General features: G+C 36.9%; 2 protein-coding genes across 3 annotated transcripts; both read right to left on the reverse strand.

The window, feature by feature from the left end:
- Window positions 1-698: 698 nt before the first annotated feature.
- On the reverse strand, window positions 699-4,987 carry LOC120009234 (protein WVD2-like 7). Of its 2 annotated transcripts, none has more exons than XM_038859724.1 (9): window positions 4,146-4,987; window positions 3,173-3,736; window positions 2,743-3,078; window positions 2,566-2,624; window positions 2,364-2,438; window positions 1,891-1,993; window positions 1,715-1,777; window positions 1,419-1,529; window positions 699-1,151 (listed from the first exon to the last, which is right to left on the reverse strand). In XM_038859724.1, the coding sequence occupies exons 1-9, from the start codon at window positions 4,212-4,214 to the stop codon at window positions 993-995; spliced, it is 1,539 nt and encodes a 512-aa protein (XP_038715652.1). In that variant the 5' UTR covers window positions 4,215-4,987; the 3' UTR covers window positions 699-992. The 2 variants fall into 2 exon arrangements, with proteins under 2 accessions (XP_038715652.1, XP_038715651.1); XM_038859723.1 differs by having other exon boundaries at window positions 2,364-2,450.
- Window positions 4,988-5,136: 149 nt separating this feature from the next.
- Window positions 5,137-11,998, reverse strand: LOC120009233 (peptidyl serine alpha-galactosyltransferase). The gene is made up of 8 exons (XM_038859722.1): window positions 11,534-11,998; window positions 10,413-10,583; window positions 9,283-9,526; window positions 8,986-9,186; window positions 8,157-8,626; window positions 6,945-7,109; window positions 6,557-6,800; window positions 5,137-6,209 (listed from the first exon to the last, which is right to left on the reverse strand). The coding sequence occupies exons 1-8, from the start codon at window positions 11,830-11,832 to the stop codon at window positions 5,607-5,609; spliced, it is 2,397 nt and encodes a 798-aa protein (XP_038715650.1). The 5' UTR covers window positions 11,833-11,998; the 3' UTR covers window positions 5,137-5,606.
- Between the last annotated feature and the right edge of the window lie 7,537 nt (window positions 11,999-19,535).

Below are 19,535 nucleotides of genomic sequence, written 5' to 3' on the forward strand. Positions count from 1 at the left end.
TTATCCTCCAACAGCCGGGTCATTCACTAAGGTCCGTCCCAAGCCCACCAACCACTGCACCCGACTACCAAGTCCAAGGACAAGACCAAAGGCACCCAGAAGGTGAAGTCCAGTGATATGGTCTCCAATTATCGGTTAATGTCTTGGCGGGTAGTAAGCGGAGGACCCGGCTTGAATTTTTCTGGGTTTTCTGCCACTTGGATGCTGGATCATTTGGCTAGTAGTGATTACATGGATGATGAAGGTTTTGAGGATGGTTTCATAGAGTTGATGAATCAGTAAGTAAGGACCGGTGAGATTCAAGAAAATCTTGATTTTGATTATGATGATGATTTGTGTTCTTGTGATGATGTGGGATTTCTGTTGGAGCAAGTTGAAGGAGACGATGATGGTTGGTGCATTGTGGGAGAACCGTGGTTGTATATTGTATGTCAATGCCAATGATTCCTTCATTCCTTTGCTTGCTTATTTCTTTTCTAAAATAAATAAAAAAAACAATTGGTATTAAAGAAATCTTTGCATTTGGATCTTTTCTTGTTTTCCTGCTATCATTTGCGGAGACCTCTTCGGTCAATATTCGGCTTCTTTTTGAGGACTGGACATATTTTCCTTGCACAGAATCATTTCGTAAACCATAAGTAACTCCTCATAATAGAATTCAGTGGAAAAAATGTTAGTTCAAATGATATGAAGACTCGTAACAAACCAAGTGATTGTATATAATGCTGTCAAGTAGCAAGACCTGAACAACTGTTGGTTACAGATCATAGCTTCCTTTCATGCTCATACAATGATGGCCGCTATGAAGTCTTAAAAGTACATTTTTTTTATTTATCTCATGCCCAATATATACAGTAATGAAATTCCGCTAGTCATTAGCCTGATTCTGCATGATGCAGTTCTGAATTTCGTGGTAGGCATCCATGACTCAGCTACATAGGGCACTTTTGCTGAATATTTGGATGTGTATTCTTATGACAGAACACTATGGGTCATGAAGTCACAGAACGAGTTCTGGTTTGATTATTCTCAAACTTGGGGCATTTGCTTTTGATTGAGGGCTTCTGAAGAAGTTCACAGGTGTTGCCATGTACTCTGCTGAGAGTGAATTGTTTTCCTAGTTTTGGTGACTCAGGACGTGCCAGCAGAACCTACTATGAATAAGGGAAGTAAGAGATATAAATAGTATTCCATGAATCAGGCTAACTAAACAGATCCCTATCTTTATCAGCTATTCCAGCTTCTTCATGATTTTGTGCCGCAATGAACAAACAAAAGAAAAAAACAGATGGCCATCTCAGCGGAAGGAGAAAGACCAGCCACAGCAAGACACTAATTTGATGTTTCTGTACTACCAATTCAATGTGGCTTCACAATGGTACTTGCAGCAGGGCTCCATAGCAATACTAGGAAGATACCTTTTTCATCTGATTCTTTGATGTTCCTCTGTCCTTATAGAAGTCCAGTAGTGGCCCATCCTTAAAGCAAAGGCTTTGACGCAGTCTCCTAAGTTCTGTTTCTGCTTTCTCCTGAACAAATGAAACCAGATTTTCCATCACTTGTTGGTTCGAGTTTTGCATAATGGTTTAGAATTTGAAGCAACTAAAAAGAAAACAGAAGGACGATATTAACCCCCATCATAACAGTTCTAGTAGCAGGAGCTTCACAAAAATTTATGACATAACAAGTTGTCTTTACTGGCTCAGACACTAACCTTCAGTGTTGTTTGCTGCTGCACTCTTTGTGCCTGACTTGCATTGAATTTTGCTTCAAGCTTCTGCAATTGTAGAGGGAAAAATGACCTTAGATAATCATTAGACCAACAAAGTATGATTGAAACACCGTGAATTGTTCTAGAAAAAAAAAAAATTCAACAGAGCTGAGCCGTGCCTTCTTTCTTGTTGCAGCTCTTTCTTCAGTCCTCAAATTGAAAGGTGTGGAGAAACTTGGCGACAGCGATTTGTTTTTGGACGAACTCAGAAACTTTGAACAGCTGATAAGGAAAGAGCAACAATCAGCACAGTTCCAAGTAAGTTGCATATTCAATTTTTTAAGAACATCAAGACAGCCACTATTTTTGGAATAGATGAGAAGGGTAATCTGATTCGACTCGCAAAATCTTTGTAACTTAGACTGCAATGCAACTCAGTCACTTAGTTCTACTAATATTTTGTGTTACTATTGGATAATCGAAACCAATTAACTTTTGACTGATACAGACAGAAGCCCTCGTGTATCACCCTGTATGCATTCCATCTCAATAAGTTATGCAACCTATTTCTTTCTGTTACATTATTTTTATATAAAACCATGAAAAGTTGATAAATAAGAAACATTTGCTATGATATTGGAAAATTTCTTACTCTGTAGGGAGGAAGTTCCACTTTGAGCGAACTGCTTTTCTTCCCGAGGCCAAGGAATCAAGATTTTCTCTTGCCCTGCAGTATTCACTTTGTGATAACAAGTATATATGCATGAGAGATCAACTTAGAAAAGATAGTATTGGTTACCAAATTTGAAACTAGTTTTTTTCGACCAATCGAAAAGTATGTTAAGAGCAAATACCTCCTGTTTTCTGAATGAGATGTGGCTAAAGGATGCTTTGATTCCCTTCTTATAGGTGCCTGCAGTTCAAATACATTTCGTTTTAACATGCCTTAAAAATGCCAAGTTCAGCAATGACGAGTGATGAAAAGAAAATGGTATGTGTAACTATGAGGCTTAAGAGAATGCTATAGATACCTTCGTTGGAGTCTTCAGAGGAGTTGAGCAATCTTTAGATGGTTTAGAGTAAGAGCTAATTTTAGAACCATCTATCTTTTGGATAATCGTTGATGTGAACTTATTAACTTCTTGGACAGTCGTGAAACTGATGGACTTGTGAGTTGATTTAGGAGTGAATCTCTTTTTATCTGTATTGTCTATTGCTGACTTCTTGCTAATTGGAGTAGCAATGTTAGACTTGGCAGGAGAGGATGAGGCCCTGGATGCCTTACTATAATTTGATGACTTTGAGGAAGAAACTGTTGGTTTTCTATCAGAAGCTGACAACAGATCATTCTGGCTATTTTTGAAGTTCTGCACCAAGCCAGCAATTGCATCATAAATCGCTGGTGCAAAGACATCTAAATCAAAAAACAAACATTTTGACGTAAATCAATACAACTATTACCTTTAATAGAGGCTTCTCCATTTGTTTCATTTCACAATGGTTCATTTCTTTAATGTCTTCATTGTTATCAGCAACACCAAGCTGGTCTAGTGATTCATTCTTGGCATCATTCTCCACAGGATCAGTTCCCTCCGATGTCCTGCTCTCCATTTTATCAACCTCAGCATTCAAATTGCAACCATCAACATCCACAGTAGCCTGTTTGTCAAGCAATTTCACTTCTTGTTTTTCATCAACAGCTACTTGAGAATTTAGACTTGTCGTCATGGGAGAATCGTTGGTGGTAATGTCATTGCCTTCTACTTCAGGTTCTTGTTGGGGAACATTGTTTGATGCAGCATTTTCTTGCTCCATCAGGGCTGCCGCTGCCTTTCTTGCTGCAAGGTTCTTGTAATGAGCTTCAAAAAAAGCTTTCTTCTGGGCAACCGATCCCGGGCGTGAGTATCTCTCAGCCTCTTCAACATACCGGTTGTGAGAAAAGGTTGACCATTTCTCCCAAGCCAATGACTCTGACATGTATCTCCCAAAAGAGATTGACTGCCCCAGAGAGTGAATTGGGTTCCCCTGTAACATGAAATCCCTAATAGTTCACATCATACTGTTAACCTTCAAACCCCAATTCTACTGAATCAAGTTGTCTGGTACAGAAAGGCCATGTTTAGAGAAACCCATGAAGTATTTCATTGAAATTACGACCACATTGTTCATACAAGCATAGCATTTCATGTTCTACTGAATCAAACTGTTTTGAAACAGAAAAAAGTATCAAGTTTTGGCCTTTAAAAGACCCATCAACAAGAAAGCATGAAATTTTTTTCAATTTTCCTTTCATTCCCCCAAATCTGGCGGGAAACAAAAGAGGGTTAGATTGGCAGAGAGGACAGTATTTCATTGAATTATTAGTTTTTGGTTCTGACAAACAAACATGGTAAGACAAATATGAGAACCCAAAATCCAAAACGAACTGACTAACCTCATTGGCTTCATGTGGAATGCCAGCAGCATAAGAGAATGGTTGCATAAGACAAGTCGGTTCTCCCATAATTGAGGGCTCGAAAAACCTCAAATAGATCCAAACCCTTTTGAGCACTAGCTATTTGTGTAAAAGTGAAACGTTGGAATTTGAATTTTAAATGAAAAGCAAAGGGTGATCCACCACGCTAGGTAACACAAAAAAAAGCAGGACTAAAACCAGGTAGAGAGAGAGAGAGAGAAAAGGAGCAAACGTGTGAATATTTTTATTAGCCCAAAGTCAAGTGGGGTATGTTGTTGGTATACCCTAAACACGTGTGACATCAATGAAATCCTTTCAACGGTTACATTTTTTGTTTAAAAGTTGAATATGGAGAGATTTTGGTCAGAGATGGTGATAATAGAAATGAAGACAAGAATTAACATGAGATTTGAACTGGTTCTGGAGACACAAATAGCCTTGAAGGGAAGTGGGTGGTGGTTGGATTGTATAGATAATAGATGTATGAGGCAGAACAACCAGTAGCTGATACATCAATGTAATGCAAGTATGTAACAATGGAAGGTATATGTAATGAAATTTAAGTAATATTTAATTGACAAGTAGGTATAAACAATAAGCTTCTCACCACTTGTTTGTATTGTCTACTTTATGCTAGTATTGGCACTATAGTTGATAGCTAGTTAGCTACTACTACCGATTGCAAAATACTATCATACTCTGCATTTTGCAGCTGGGAAAACCAATTATGGGGGTGTGGGAATCAAATGTCATTTCACATGCAAATCGAAAAAATAAAATCACATTTAAGTTGAGAAAATCTAATATTAATATAATTGAATTCAATCATTGGGAGTGTGAGAATACTAATTTTAGGGGTTCAAATACCGTCACCCTTGCAAAATACCATCATACTCTGCATTTTGTAAATCTTCATGTAATATCAGCTCAGTTTCCTGAATAACTACGTGAGTTCTGAGACGAAATGTTATTTGTAAACTGGGTCTCTGACTCTCATTCCAGGAAAACAATTATTAGATGAGTCTATTGCAGTCAGCTTCTGCAATAGCCAAAAGAATGTCATGCAGAGAGGCATAGTCACAAATTACAAAAATCCGGAGAGCAGAAAAATTGACAGCTCTTCTTCTGTACTCTATTTGAAGAGTAACTTACAGAAACTCAAGACTACAGACACAAGGCAAGATGGAGAACTGTCCTGGTGTACTGTCGTCGTCTCGTTGTTTCTGCTATATTTTACAGTCTTCATCTGTTTCTCTCTGTAAGTGGGGTATTAACTTAACCGCATCACCATCAATTCAGACTCAAGGCTCTCTATCGAAATTATCAATGTCAAACCCTATATAAAACGTGTTTTCACCCTTCACGCTTTTTACAAGTTGAGTTATGAAAAGATGTTTCAGCACTGCAGATGTGCCGGTCATGTCCATTCACATCGACAAATTATGAATAAGATGATCTTCTCTTGTTTCGGTAATTTTTACCTTTAGCTCCCTTACCTCTACGGCTTGTAAATATCACCATCATGACTGTCAAGAAACCCATACCAGAGAATGCCCACAAAGCAACAATCCAGATCCTAAAAGAACTGAATAGGCCATCTGTCTCAGCAGGTACAGATGATTTCTGTGAATTTCTAACCGGAACAGGGCTGCTTTTCACAGCAGAAATCTCATCAAACTTGCCGAATTTCCTCGAACTTGTCCTCAGATTCGAAGCAGATAAGGAATTAGGATCAGGGCAGTTCCTCTTTTTATGATGCAAAAGTAATGCTTCATTCAGTGTCTTCGCACATTCTATGCTAAGAAGATCTCTCTGTAGGATGTTCTCATCAGCACGATCTAGTGTTGAAGGATCAGGAGGATCTGGAAACTTAACCCAGCATTTGTTCACCAGATCAACATCTCTCCAATTAGCTTTATCAAAGCTCCAATTCCCAACTTTAAATTCCAACCCATAGTGGAAAACTCTATACTTTACACCACGCTCAGGAATATATCCTGGATAAATTAATATGTCTGGCTTTATGATGTGATCCAATTTCAACTGCATATCGAAACAGAGAAGACATCAGTCCGGTATTCCTGAATGGCAAAGAGACACTATTATGCAATATCAATGAAAGGACCACTAAGATTGAAGCAGTTACATTCTCTCAAGACCAACTGAAAAGAAGGTATAGTTAAGGGATGGATTAATTATTTTCTTGCGTCTTATATCCATCTCCCTTTTTTAAACAAATAAATAGTGATCATGGATCTTTAACAGGAAATTCTAAAAAAAAAAACTTAAAAAGAAGAAGTCTTCCTAGCAAACAATATGCATTTCTCGACGATGCTTTGATACAACATGAGAAAATTCCCAGAATAATTGAAGTAAGTCATCGAAAGTACCTCTGCCGCACCAAATGAGTAACCATACATCTCGCTAATCCACCCAGATTCATATATATCTCCAGTGATATTTGTTGCATAATGAGCTTTGTCGGCTCTGACCTCCTCCGTTTTATGCAACCATAGTAGAGCAAATTTCCGGAGATCATCTATGTGCATGATGATTACGCCCCCAACCTTGTCACAAGCATCAGGGTGGCGAGTATGGAGTTTTGCCAGTTCATTGTCACAGCCAATAAGGTAGCTGATTAGCATCAAAATGAATAGATCAGAAAACAAGTATTGTCCTTTTAAATTCAAACATACAGAAGAAGATCAAAAGCCACACACAATCTTCATTGCTCATGTATGAATTGCACAACTGTAAAAGGCAAGTAAAATCTTTTACTCATAGGGAGTTGAAACCGGCCGGCCACATGCAGCTTTGAACTCCCATGGTGTGATTGGACCTCTTAGAATCATGTCAGCATCAAGAATGACTATGAACTCTGCATCTGTATTTGCATGATTAAGCCAATGAAGGACAGCGGCTGGTTTATTAATTGCAGGATACCTAACATGGAAAAAGCGAAGTTATTACTCTATAGTGTGCTTTCTCCTACATTAAAAAACTCCTTTGAACATGTAGTCATGTAATCTGTTGCTGTTGCAATTACTTAAAATCTTAGTTGAGAGTATATTACTGCAATGTGACAATAAACATTTTGCAACGTAATACGTACAAGTTAAAAAGTCCGTTTACCCACACCTAGTCATGATAAAGAAAATTCTTGGACGGGAAGCCTTTCAAATGATACTTTATAATGTTTTTCCATGGGCTAACACTTTCCAGTTGAAAATACCAAACAATGACCCCCAAAAGTATATATAAGCTTGGCTTTATATTATGATTAACATGAAGAGCATTAGGGAAACATAATAGGGCCACCACAAAAGACACGATTAAGCATGTTTCTAACAAAAAAGTTACGAATCCTAGAGGGAAAAAAATATGGAAGGATGATATGTAGCAGTCGAGAGACCTTGAAAATTGAAATTGAACTGTCCATGTTCACACTTCTAGGTTTCCCCGAGATGCGATGATATGGAGTAATTGACAGTTAAAGAACATAAATCTCTATAAGACATTTACAAAAATTTAGCAGTTCTCACAGCTTAACATATGGATAATAAGGATAAATGAGCTCTCAATGCTTAAGTAGGGAATAAGGTCCAAGATAAAACAAAAGCTAGACAGTGAGGTTGACTTCATTGCAAAAGAACTAAGGTATGTGACAGTTTGTTTAAGACAAAGTTAAAATATATCTTCAATTTAGACTTGGTTATTCACCACAAAAGAGGATCCCGCTAAGCATTCATGGCTAGATGGTTAAAGCACCCAATTCAGAATTAGTGAATTCATATGTTCAATTCCTACTGGATGTATGACGATGGGACCCTCCAATGAGTCACAAGTATAAGATTTTGTAAAAATATTGGTTATGGAAACCAGAGATCAGGTTCACTTGGCAAGAAGCAAATGGACAGATTTTAGTGCTGAAATTGACCTCAAAATAAGTTGTTGCACGGACCATAAGTAGGTATGAAAAACTAGAATTACCAATCGCCGGTTAGTGGATGTCGGCTCATGGAAGGGACATAATGGGTCGGAGCCAGATCATGGCCTGCATATTTCTTCAAGTCTTCATCTGTACAGCTAAGTAGCCTCGTGATATTCCCAGGCTGGCCACTCAAATGGAAACTGTGAACAAGTCCTACCGTCTGCCAATCAAAATAAGGGGTACACTCCGTGGAAAATATGGTGTGAATTTTGGGATTTGATCTTTCAGATTCATCAGTGACATGCTGCACTATTTCATCGGCTTCTGAACTATTTGAAGTTAGTAACTTAGGCCGAGTAAGTTCGGCGAAGGTTTTACTTCTTAAAAAGCTCATGTATTTTGACCACTTTGGTTTTGTACATCCATTTGCCGCATGTTGTAGTAGCAGACCCTCATTTAAAGTGTTTACGCACTCTATATCTAGAAACAGGGCCCGCCTTTTATATGGATCAGATTCCATCAAGTTTACCTGCACAAGGAAAATATCTTCAGTTCCCAGCATACATAGTACAATAATCTTATGCAACATGTCATGCATATGATTTCAGAATGTTCTGAATAAAGCCTTCACATCTGTGAGTTGTATACTTGTATTAGTTCAAATGTGCATTGTTCTATTTGTGTGTAGTTCAATACAAGCATATATTTAACTGTGACCATCAATTGACGGCCTAACACAGGTGGTGGCCTCAACAGGGTCAGGTACTTGATCATATGATACAATCAAGACCCGCTTATGACAAAAAAAGAATAGCATGCCTGTAAGTGATAAATAGTTCATTCTAATGGAACTGCTAATTAAGTTAGTTCTATTCTCGATTCAATTACCTCTTTAGGATAGGGAGGTTCAGGAAAGAGCCGGCCACAGTCATACACAATATCATCTTCGTGGTGACCTAATTTGCTGAAAGACCAATTCCCCACCATAAATGGCAAACCATAATGAAGAAGGATAGGCTCAACACCCTCCCGTGGAATATAGCCTGGATAGATCATCAAATCATCATTAATCTTGTGGTGAAGCCCAACCTGAAAATTCAAAGGACGGAATCAAAAAATAAATAAAGCTAAGATAGTTAAGCAATTTAGAAAGAAATTCCTTCTTGTGAAAGTAAACAGACTTACTTCTGCTGCACCAAATGAGTAACCATACATCTCACTAATCCATCCTTTCCCATAAATGTCTCCAGTTATATTGGTTGCCCAGTGAGCTCTATCGTCACGAACTTCTTCGGTCTTTGAAAGCCACATTGGTGCCAATTTTCGAAGATCATCTATGTGCATGGCTAACAGTCCACCTACCTTGTCACAGAGCTCTGGGTGCTTTGTGTGTAATTTAGCCAGAATATTATCACATCCAACCAAGTAACTGAAGAAACAATTGATCACATAAGTACATAAAGATAGCCACATCCACAACAAAGAGGAAAACATGGGAAAAACACACACACACACACACATATATATAGAGAGAGAGTATATGGAGATTAAAAGGAAGACTAAAAGCCATAGGAAGGGGAAAATATAGAATATTCAGATCTGTCAAATGCGCGTAATTCCTCCAAACCAATGGCCTATTCACCACTTCTGACTTCACTTACCTACCACTAATACCACCTTGAACAAGAAAAGTAGCTCCAGAAATGAAAATAAAGAAAACACAGGCGTAGAGTTTCGGATTTGATGATATTCAGTTTAGATCAGTGAAGTGATTCTGTTTGAACTTATAGTCTTCTAACGCATTCTCTCAAATGAACTTCTAAGATCACTGAAATGACCTGTTTTACTCTGATTTGGAATTATTGACAATTGCATCAACTTAGAATTCCAGAACATGCCCGAGGCATTAAATAAAAATAATTTTTTGTAAGAGTTTATGAACACTCAACACTGGACACTACATGCAAAATATCTTGCATAAAAGATGTGGAGCTTATTTAGCAAGCCTCAATCATCATATGATCAAACTACAAAAGTGTGTTCTTCAATAATATGGACAATCCCTCGTTTCGAAATCAGTTTTGCTATGAATGTCAAGTTGTCAATTGAAAAGTAGAGAGTAAAAGAAAAGGCAAAAGAGCATCTAATCCTCTCATGTTAAACTGACACCTGCTTGTAACAATATTTGGTTATGTGCAACGAGAAATATTTCCAGAAATATTTTCTAGGAAGTGATTGTCTAAACAATTCACAATTCATCAATGGATTGTACAAAGTTCTAACACAGAATAACCCACAAAGTTCACTATAGATACCCATAATATGCTGCAACTGGTCTGCTTTTCTCTGCCCCAAGTTCCCAGGGTATAATTGGACCTCGAATGATCATGTCTGCATCCAAAATCACAACCCAATCAACATTTTCGGCATCCTTACTATTCTTAAGCCAGTGAACAATTCCTGCAGGTTTGTTGATTGCAGGATACCTGCACAACCAAATAAAAATATTTATTTTTTTTTTGATATCTCTGCAAAAAGGAAATAGTGAAAACACTTTAAAGACCAAGAATATCATTTTAAAGCTTCTACATTGCAGAAGCAAATAGGAAAACATATCCAGCATCCTGAATACAAACAATAAGAGAATCCATAACATGCCCTGATGCACTTCTGAAGGGTCCACAAAAGAAAAGGCAAAGATGAGGACAAATTAGGAAAGAGGGAATAAACGTACACTTCATTTATGGGAAGTAAAGGAAATAACTCTGAATTTTCAACACAAGTAAACCAAATCCAATTAGTTATTAATAGATATATTTAGCACTATAATTTCTTTCACCATATTCTATTGGCAACATAATTGAGCAAAACTAGAAAAGTAGTTGACATGCCAATATATATGGAAACCATGGTAGGATCAAATTTAGAACAAGACACAGCAAACCTACTCAGCAATAAGATGAAGTAAACTGTTATGGTCCTCTTGTCACAATAATGTGCTTCAAGACATTGTTAATGTAGGAAAAACTGCAACGATGCTGTGATTTAGGCTTATTTCACATTTTTCCCATTATATAAAACAACTTGTCTTCAATACACCAATGCTATGAGAATTTGAGCAAACAAAAGTGCCCTTTAAAATTATTTTCACAAACCCAGCAAAGTATTGCATCGTGTATATACTTGTCATAACATAACCAAAAATAATAATTTCTACGCCTTGTGTACTGCATGTTAACCCAGTTAAGATCATTCTCTTTCCCATGAAAACATGTTCTAAATCGGCATTGTTGCTCATATTCAAACAAGAATCAGCATAGAAATTACAAATGAAAGGAAATAGAAAACAACCCAGAAACCAAAACCCAATTATGATACAAGCAAAAATAAAATGAAATCAAGGATAAAGGAGCTCAAATATCAGAGAAAAAAATACCAGTCACCAGTTCTTGGGTGTCTGCTCATGGAGGGAACCTCCAGAGTAGGAGCCAAATGCATGCCTTTATAATTCAATTTCTCCTCCTCCGTACAGCTGAGGAGTCGGGTAATGGGACCGGGTTGCCGGGCTTTCTTGAAGCTGTGCATTAGCCCCACCGTCTGCCAATCGAAGTAGTTCTGGCACTCCACAGAGAACAAAGTGTGGATCCTGAACGGGGCTTCCCGGCCCTTTTCCTCACCCGACCCGACACCAATCAACAAGAACAATAACGGAACCACCGCCAAGAAGTTGGCCATTGTAAGCTCGAATTGAAGGCCTGATTCGTAATGGGTTCTCTCTAAAAGATCTAAACACCATGGATCATATGAAGAAAGTTTCAACAAGTCAACGTTGAAATTGTTTTTGCTGGTTCAGTAGATCGGCCGCGTGTGGGTTGGTAGTGGTGACGACCACATGGATTTAATTAAAAGAATCTTTTGATCGCTGGTTGTAATTAATATTTTGTATTACTCATTAAAAGTCAATGATAATATTTTGTAATGCAAGAACTAAAAAATATGTTTGCGGTTGAAATAGAAGCTTCGATACATATACGTTTAACTCAGTCAATCACCATCCAAGCCACCTCTCGTTGATAATAATCCAATAACTCACACAGTCCGTGTCTGAAAATTTACATATACTATGCCTGTACAAAACTCGATCCATACCTGATCCAAATTGAGAACCCAATCAAAATATACCCTTACTCGCAACACAAAAAAATAAATATAGTTATGAAATTATAAATCTGTTCCACAAACAGATTGAATATGGTATATTGTATAAACCAACCCGTTTAATACCCGACCCGACCTCTACTTAACTAAACACATCGTTTTATACATACATTCATCTACACATTCACAATCTCGTGCATAACTGCGTACCCTAGGTCTTCTGATCTTCTCTTAAACTCTCACATCTCATGAGTCAGTCTTACACCACCCACGCTACCCTCAATCATCCCTAACCGTAACCAATACTCATCTTTGCTTACCAATTACCACATAATAGTACTAGGACTGGCACGACATCACCCCATCATCTCATCTTCGGTTGGCATAACTGGATCAACAAATCTATGCCTCAGACTCAGGGTGACGTCATGATCGAAGACACCAGCGCAAGTGCAATCGCTCCTACTTCTTCACAAGGTGGACTGACCGACACCAAAGTGTGTGTGTACTTACCCCAAGTGTAAGGTATCGTCAAGTAATAAACCGGTGAGTCCGGTATCGATCCACGAGGAAGCAATGCAAATTTGAAGTGAATGATATGCAAATGACTAGCTAACACTAATAAACACAATGAATATCAAATAAAAGCAAGTAAAAGAAATGGGCCGAATGACTCGGTAGCATGAGCGATTTTGTAATCAAAGTAAGCACAAATTGGATTTAAAACAATTAATTAAAAACCTAGTCTCTAATCCGTCCCGGTGGTTACTCGGTTCTCATACTCAAGGTATCATTGCAAACACACACAACCATACACAATGCATTGTGCGATACTATCAATCATGCATATGCAAAGAGAATTGGGATATAAGACTTCAATTCATACATGTAGGCCATCGGGTCTCTTAATCTACGATGAACGCAAAGGGATAAGCACCTAATATTATGGATTAATGTTCCCCCTTGGGGCTCGGCTTGGCTAACACCCTAGTTTCACACTCAAAGATCAATTAACCATAACTCTCCCATGCACATTCCTAAATTAACCCAAAACCCCATTATCAATACACATAATTAATAGCTATGCAATGGAAAACTCAATTAATTAAAGAAATCATGCAATGGATTTAACAATTCTCAATCAAACACATTAGATGCAATCCCTAGACTAGACAATCCAAGAATACAATCAAATATGTCATTCTCATATATCCACTCACACAACTATCACGAAATTAAAAGAGAAGAATCGAAGCTACGATTCTTTGAACATACCTTGAGTAATCGAAACCTTGCATCCACCTTTCGGGATTAGAAACTAGAGAAGAGAACTACCCACTCATGATTATTGCAATAAACATCCAATCTATTGTCATCTAAATCAGAGTTTATACAAAATCAAGAGAAAGCACCAAAAACAACAAAGAAAACTTAGAGAGAGAAACTAGATCTCCACTACTCCTATGGTGGCTTCCTCTTGGAGAAGTCAATGAAAAAAAAAATGTGGAAGCCAACCAAATCTTAGGGTTTTCTTCTCTTTTTACAATAGAAAATACCTAACTACCCTTATAAAATCGTTTCCCATTGGTTACATACATGATTTACCCCAAATGCCCTTGAAATTTCGGTGCAGAAAATTGCAGATTCGTCGTAGGTGTCCGGACGGGTGTCCGGACGCTTCATGCCTCCAACTTTGTCCGAACAAGGTCTGATTCCAAGCTCTTGTGATTTCCACCATTGGATCTTTTTCCATCTTCAAATCTCGACCTTCAATTACATATGCAAATCTTGGCCATTGAATGAATAGATCATTAAATCTCAACCTTGCAATATGTAGCCGTTGCACTTGCATTATTTTCCAAGTCTAGCTTTGCAAGATTTGAGTTGTCATGTGCACTTGCAGCCATCTTTGACCATTTGATTAAACTTGCACCAAATCTTGACCTTGGTATCTCCAACAATTTTGTCATCTTTGACCATTTGATCAAACTTGCACCAAATCTTGGCATTGGTATCTCCAACAATTTCCTTTTAAATGTGTAGCAACTTGCAGCCATCTTTGACTCCAAAAATCAAGTAAGATCTTCTTTTAAGTCAAAAATTGCAAGCAAGAATGTTGTCTTATGCACAACCATTGGATTCACCTTTACATGATCATCTTAACCCTTCAAGTCTTGTTGTAATCTAATCCATTCATAATTCAAAACAATTCAATCTCGGCCATAGATTAGTGTACCGTTGGAGCTTGTAGTCTTCAAGAATATCTTCATAATCTAAGTCCCGACACCTCACAGCAAAAAGTGCCCAAAAAGTGCTCCAACTTGCCCAATTCAGTCATTTAAGCCCGATTTCCTGCAGAACCAACGGGAAACATGTATAAGGGTAAAATTACTTTATTTAAACACAAATGAATTACTATAAGCACTAGAACCTCCTAATTAGATAGTATTAGGACCTCAAAATAGAGGTCCGGTCATGGACTCTCTTTTTTAGTTTATGTTCATGGTTTGTTTATGATTTCAAAACCAATAACTAGTAGTAACCATTAACCAATTATTTCAAAACTCTAACCTTGTATTCTTTGTATTATATATTTCAAATTGATTACTCATTTGTTCTATATGACAGTTGTACCAATGGAAGGTGTTGAAAACAACCAAGTTGTTGTTGCTGTGAACATCACAACTAATGTGGCAGATTCTCAAGGACCACCAGAGAAAGTTAATGATGAAATGCAAACAACCCTCCTAAACGAAGTGGCCGCAAGGGTAAGCGTACGTCTTGGGTATGAAATCATTTTGCATACATAGCAGGACCACCTAAAAAAGCCAAATGTGATTATTGTGGTAGTAAATATTTGTGTTCATCAAAGATACATGGCTCTTCAAATCTAAAATTCACTTGTCCAAATGTACAAAATCTCCTCTCAGAAAATTGGACAAAGGTCAAAAAACCCTCATTCTTAAGTTTGTAAAGAAGGATGTGGGTATTTCTTGAGGTATTAAGCTTAAGTCTGTTAGTTTTAATATTGATAAAGCTAGGGATGCGCCAGCGAAGATGGTGATTATTGATGAGTTGTTGTTTAGGTCTGTAGAGGCTAAAGGGCTTAAAAACTTCGTGAAGTCACTCCAACCATTTTTCAAGGTCCTATCTAGGATAATAGTAGCTAGGGATTGTATGAAGATTTATATGAAAGAGAGGGAGAGATTGAAAAAAGTTTTAAAAAATGAAATAGTGTGTATAACTACTAATGCTTTGTCATCAATCCAAAACATCAAGTATATGTGTATTAACATACATTAGATTGATAGTGAATGGAATTTGAATAAAAGACTCATAAGATTTGTTCAAATTCCAAGTCACAAGGGAGAGGTAATTGGGTTGGCCATGGAGTTGTTATTATTAGATCAGGGTATTGAAAAATTATTCACTGTCACCATAGATAATGCAAGTTCCAATGATACAACTATTAGGCAATTGAAGCTTGTTTGTAAGGATTAGAGGGCAGTATGCTAAATATGAGTTTATGCAAATGTGTTGTTATGCGCACATTCTAAATCTCATTGTCAAGGAAGGATTAGATGAGCATGATGAATCCATTCTAAGGATTCACAATGCCATAAGATATGTGAGGTCTTCACCTGCTAGGTTAAGTGTTTTTAGAAAGTGTGTGGAGAAGATGAAGGTAGATTGTAAGCAATCTTTGTGTTTGGATGTTGACACCCAATGGAATTTCACATACTTAATGTTAGAGGTTGCTTTGAAGTATGAAAAATCTTTTAGAGGCTTGGGATGGATGATAGACATTACTGTTAGTATTTTGATCATAGTGAGCTTCGTAAGTGGAGGTAGTGGGAGGAAAGGGAAAGGGCACAAGAACATTGGGTCACCTAGTGAACAATGTTGGAAGGAGGCCAGGGCACTTGTGAAGTTTTTAAAACTTTTCTACCAAATGACTTTGAAGTTCTCTATTTTCCTTAATGTTTCTTCAAATAACACAATTTTTTTGTTGTACGTGGTTGCTGTCTTGGATCCACATTATAAGATGAAATATCTTAAATATTATTTTGGAAAGATATAAGATTCCCTTATGAGAGATGTTATTTTGTAGAAGGTGAAAGAGATTTTGACAAGATTTTATAATCACTACAACAGTGGGGTTAATGAGTAAGAGATAGTTTTACAAAATTTTAGTCACTTTCAACAAACAAGATGGTGGATAATAATGATGATAATTGTGAGACTGTTTGCCTCAAGAATGGCCATGCATATGAAAGCCGATGAGAGTGTGGAGAACATGACAGAACTGGGAAGGTATTTGGATGAATCTTGTGAGACTCTGAAATTTGATGTATTAGCTTGGTAGAAGATCAATGACAACAAATATCCTATTCTTTTCCGTGTGCCTAGAGATATGTTAGTTATTTCGGTGTCTACAATTGCTTCGAAGTCAACCTTCAACACTAGTAGCAGGATTCTAAGACCATATAGGAGCTCATTGTCTCTAAAGACAGTGCAAGCTCTCACATGTGCTCAAAATTGGTTAAGAGCAAAATCAATATCAATTGATATTTAAGGAGAGTTGAAAGATATTGAAGCTATTGAGGAAATTAAGAAATGTATCTACTTCTCTATATTATGTTTTATTTGTGTGTTTTCATTTGAATAACTAGTAAAGAGTTACAAATTTTAATTTTTACAGAAATTGATTTGTCGGAGTTCATTATGATGAGTTTGTCACTCCATAACTTGATCCTACACCTATTAATGCTTGACATCTTTGATATGGATTTAATTGTAAGCGCACAAATCGCACAAGTAATAAAGAGATGAGTAAATTATCGTTTCCACTAGGGATGTGTTGGCAATCAAGATCAATGTCAAACTAGTAACAACTATGCAAATTGGGGAAACATATTCAAGATTGATTTTGTTTTTAAACTAAACTAAAGCAAAAGAACAAAGACAAATCAAACACAAGTATGAAATCAAGGATGGAAAGCACTAGGGTACTTAACGTCACCTCACCTATCCAATTCAATTTCCTTGGTCCCTTAATCCCTAATTCCTCTCTCTATATTGACAATCGATTTTCCAACATATTCAATGTTCTATTCCTAGATACATCAAACATATTTTCAATATAAATCCCTGTTATTCCTAACAATCGGATTAATATATCAAAAATCCATTAAGAACTATGAAAATCATTTAACGATTGCATAAGTCACAAACCTATATTCCTATGGTTCATGCACCCTATGTCATCTATGGCTTGAGGCAAACCCTAGATATCTCCTCCCAGTCTCAATCTAGGCAACAAATCAATTGAATGATGGCCAAATATTCAAAAGCATTAATCACACCCATAGACAATCAATAGAGAGAGAGAAATCAAGAAATAAGGAAACCAAGTTTATTGAATCTTCAAGGTTTGGTTACTTTAAGACCCTAGTAAGAAATCTAGCCACTCATGGAAGCAAAATACATCATTAAACAAAGGAAATCAACCATAGAAACTAGGATAGAAAAGGAGAGAGAAAACCCCCTTGTAGACCCTCTTCTTCTTCAAGCTCCAATGATAGCCTCCAAGCTCTCCAATGGTGATAGAATGAAATCCAGCTCCAAGAACTCCCCCAAAACCCTATTTTATCCCCTTTTATACTTCCCCAAACTCTTATGTCGTTTCCAAAACAAGTTGGGGTCGTTTTGGCTTAAAAACACGTGAATTCGGAACTTTTTTGTGAATAGTACCTCCGATCGATCGGGAATATTTCCGATCGATCGGGAATATTTCCGATCGATCGGAAATGCAATCTGCCTCCATGATTTTTTGGGTATTTTGTCAGGTCCGATCGATCGGGAATGGCTCCGATCGATCGGAAATCAGTTCTGGACTCCAAATCTTCATTTTGCACTTTTTTCCTCCCTTTCTTGCTTTGGCACCTACAATATGCAAATATACTTTTCTTAGGCAATATCAACTCTTAATCAACTCAAAATGGGATGAACTCATGTGAAAAGGATGTGCAAATGTATGTATATATTTGGCACATCAATCTTCTATGTAAGTGATAACTTCTTCTGTTATAATTATCCTTCTGCTATGTAATTGCAATGTGTGATGACTTGATGTTCTAATTCTACTATGTGTATTTTTAAATCTTTTGTAATGATGTTGTAGAGTGATTTTGGTTCCTCCTAGCTGTTGGTATAACTCTTACTACTAGACAATGGATATTGATTGGGAAATGGGAATATGTTAATCTGATCTTGCTATTGGACTGGCTGCTGCAATGCTGCCTAATGAATGGTTGCTTTCAATGCTTTGTTTTGAATACTCATTTGGTATTGTTTGAGACTTGATTTGGATTTTGGTATGTTTGAGTTAATACTCATTTGGTATGTATTAGACTTGATTTGAATTTTAGGATGTCTAAGACTTGTTCATTCTCATTTTGGCTTGTTTGTAATTTGATTTAAGTCTCAATTTGTAATGTTTGGGACTTGATTTGCAATGTCAATTTGTATTTTGTAATGTTTATACAGGTAACCCGTTTTAACTCAACCCTACCCATCTAACTCGAGCAACCTGACCTGACCCTAATCCAAATATGTTCAGAATAAGTGAAGGATTACATAAAGATAACCTATACTAATTTGGGTTGGATGATATCTTTAGACAAATTCGACCCAATCCAACTTGTGTACAGGCCCACGGATGAGTAAAACCAACCATCAACAATTCCTAGATAAATTACGAGCTGGAGCTGATTTCACAAATTTACTTTTTTAATATATTATAATTTGTTCTCATTATTATTTTATATAACCATTTTAACTAAATCTAATAAAGCTTGTATAACAACTAAGTTAGGTGATCATCATAATTACTTATTATAATTATTCTAAGGGTAGCGAATTGGTTATGAATGAATCATTCCAATTAGAGATTCAAATTCACCTCTCAATTTTAACATCCTACCTCATAAAATACACTAGGCGCTAGGGTTATTCCAGTGTAAATATTTAGAGACAGAGAGATAATAGATATTAAAAACACTAAGCAAAATACATCGTGGTGGACTTGCACCGGGTGTAAATTCGTAGTTTTTGTATTTTTAAAAGCATAGATGGAATGCATTTAGTCCAATTATTATTGCAGTCCATTTCACAATATTATAGAGAAACTCATTTGTAGATTAGTGAATTTCTTAACCTCCTATTTTCAAATCCAAAATATTATAATCACAATATTTTCTTGACAAGAACGGGACTTA

This window comes from Tripterygium wilfordii, chromosome 11 (genome assembly GCF_013401445.1).
Source record: "Tripterygium wilfordii isolate XIE 37 chromosome 11, ASM1340144v1, whole genome shotgun sequence".
NCBI classification, from domain to species: domain Eukaryota; kingdom Viridiplantae; phylum Streptophyta; class Magnoliopsida; order Celastrales; family Celastraceae; genus Tripterygium; species Tripterygium wilfordii.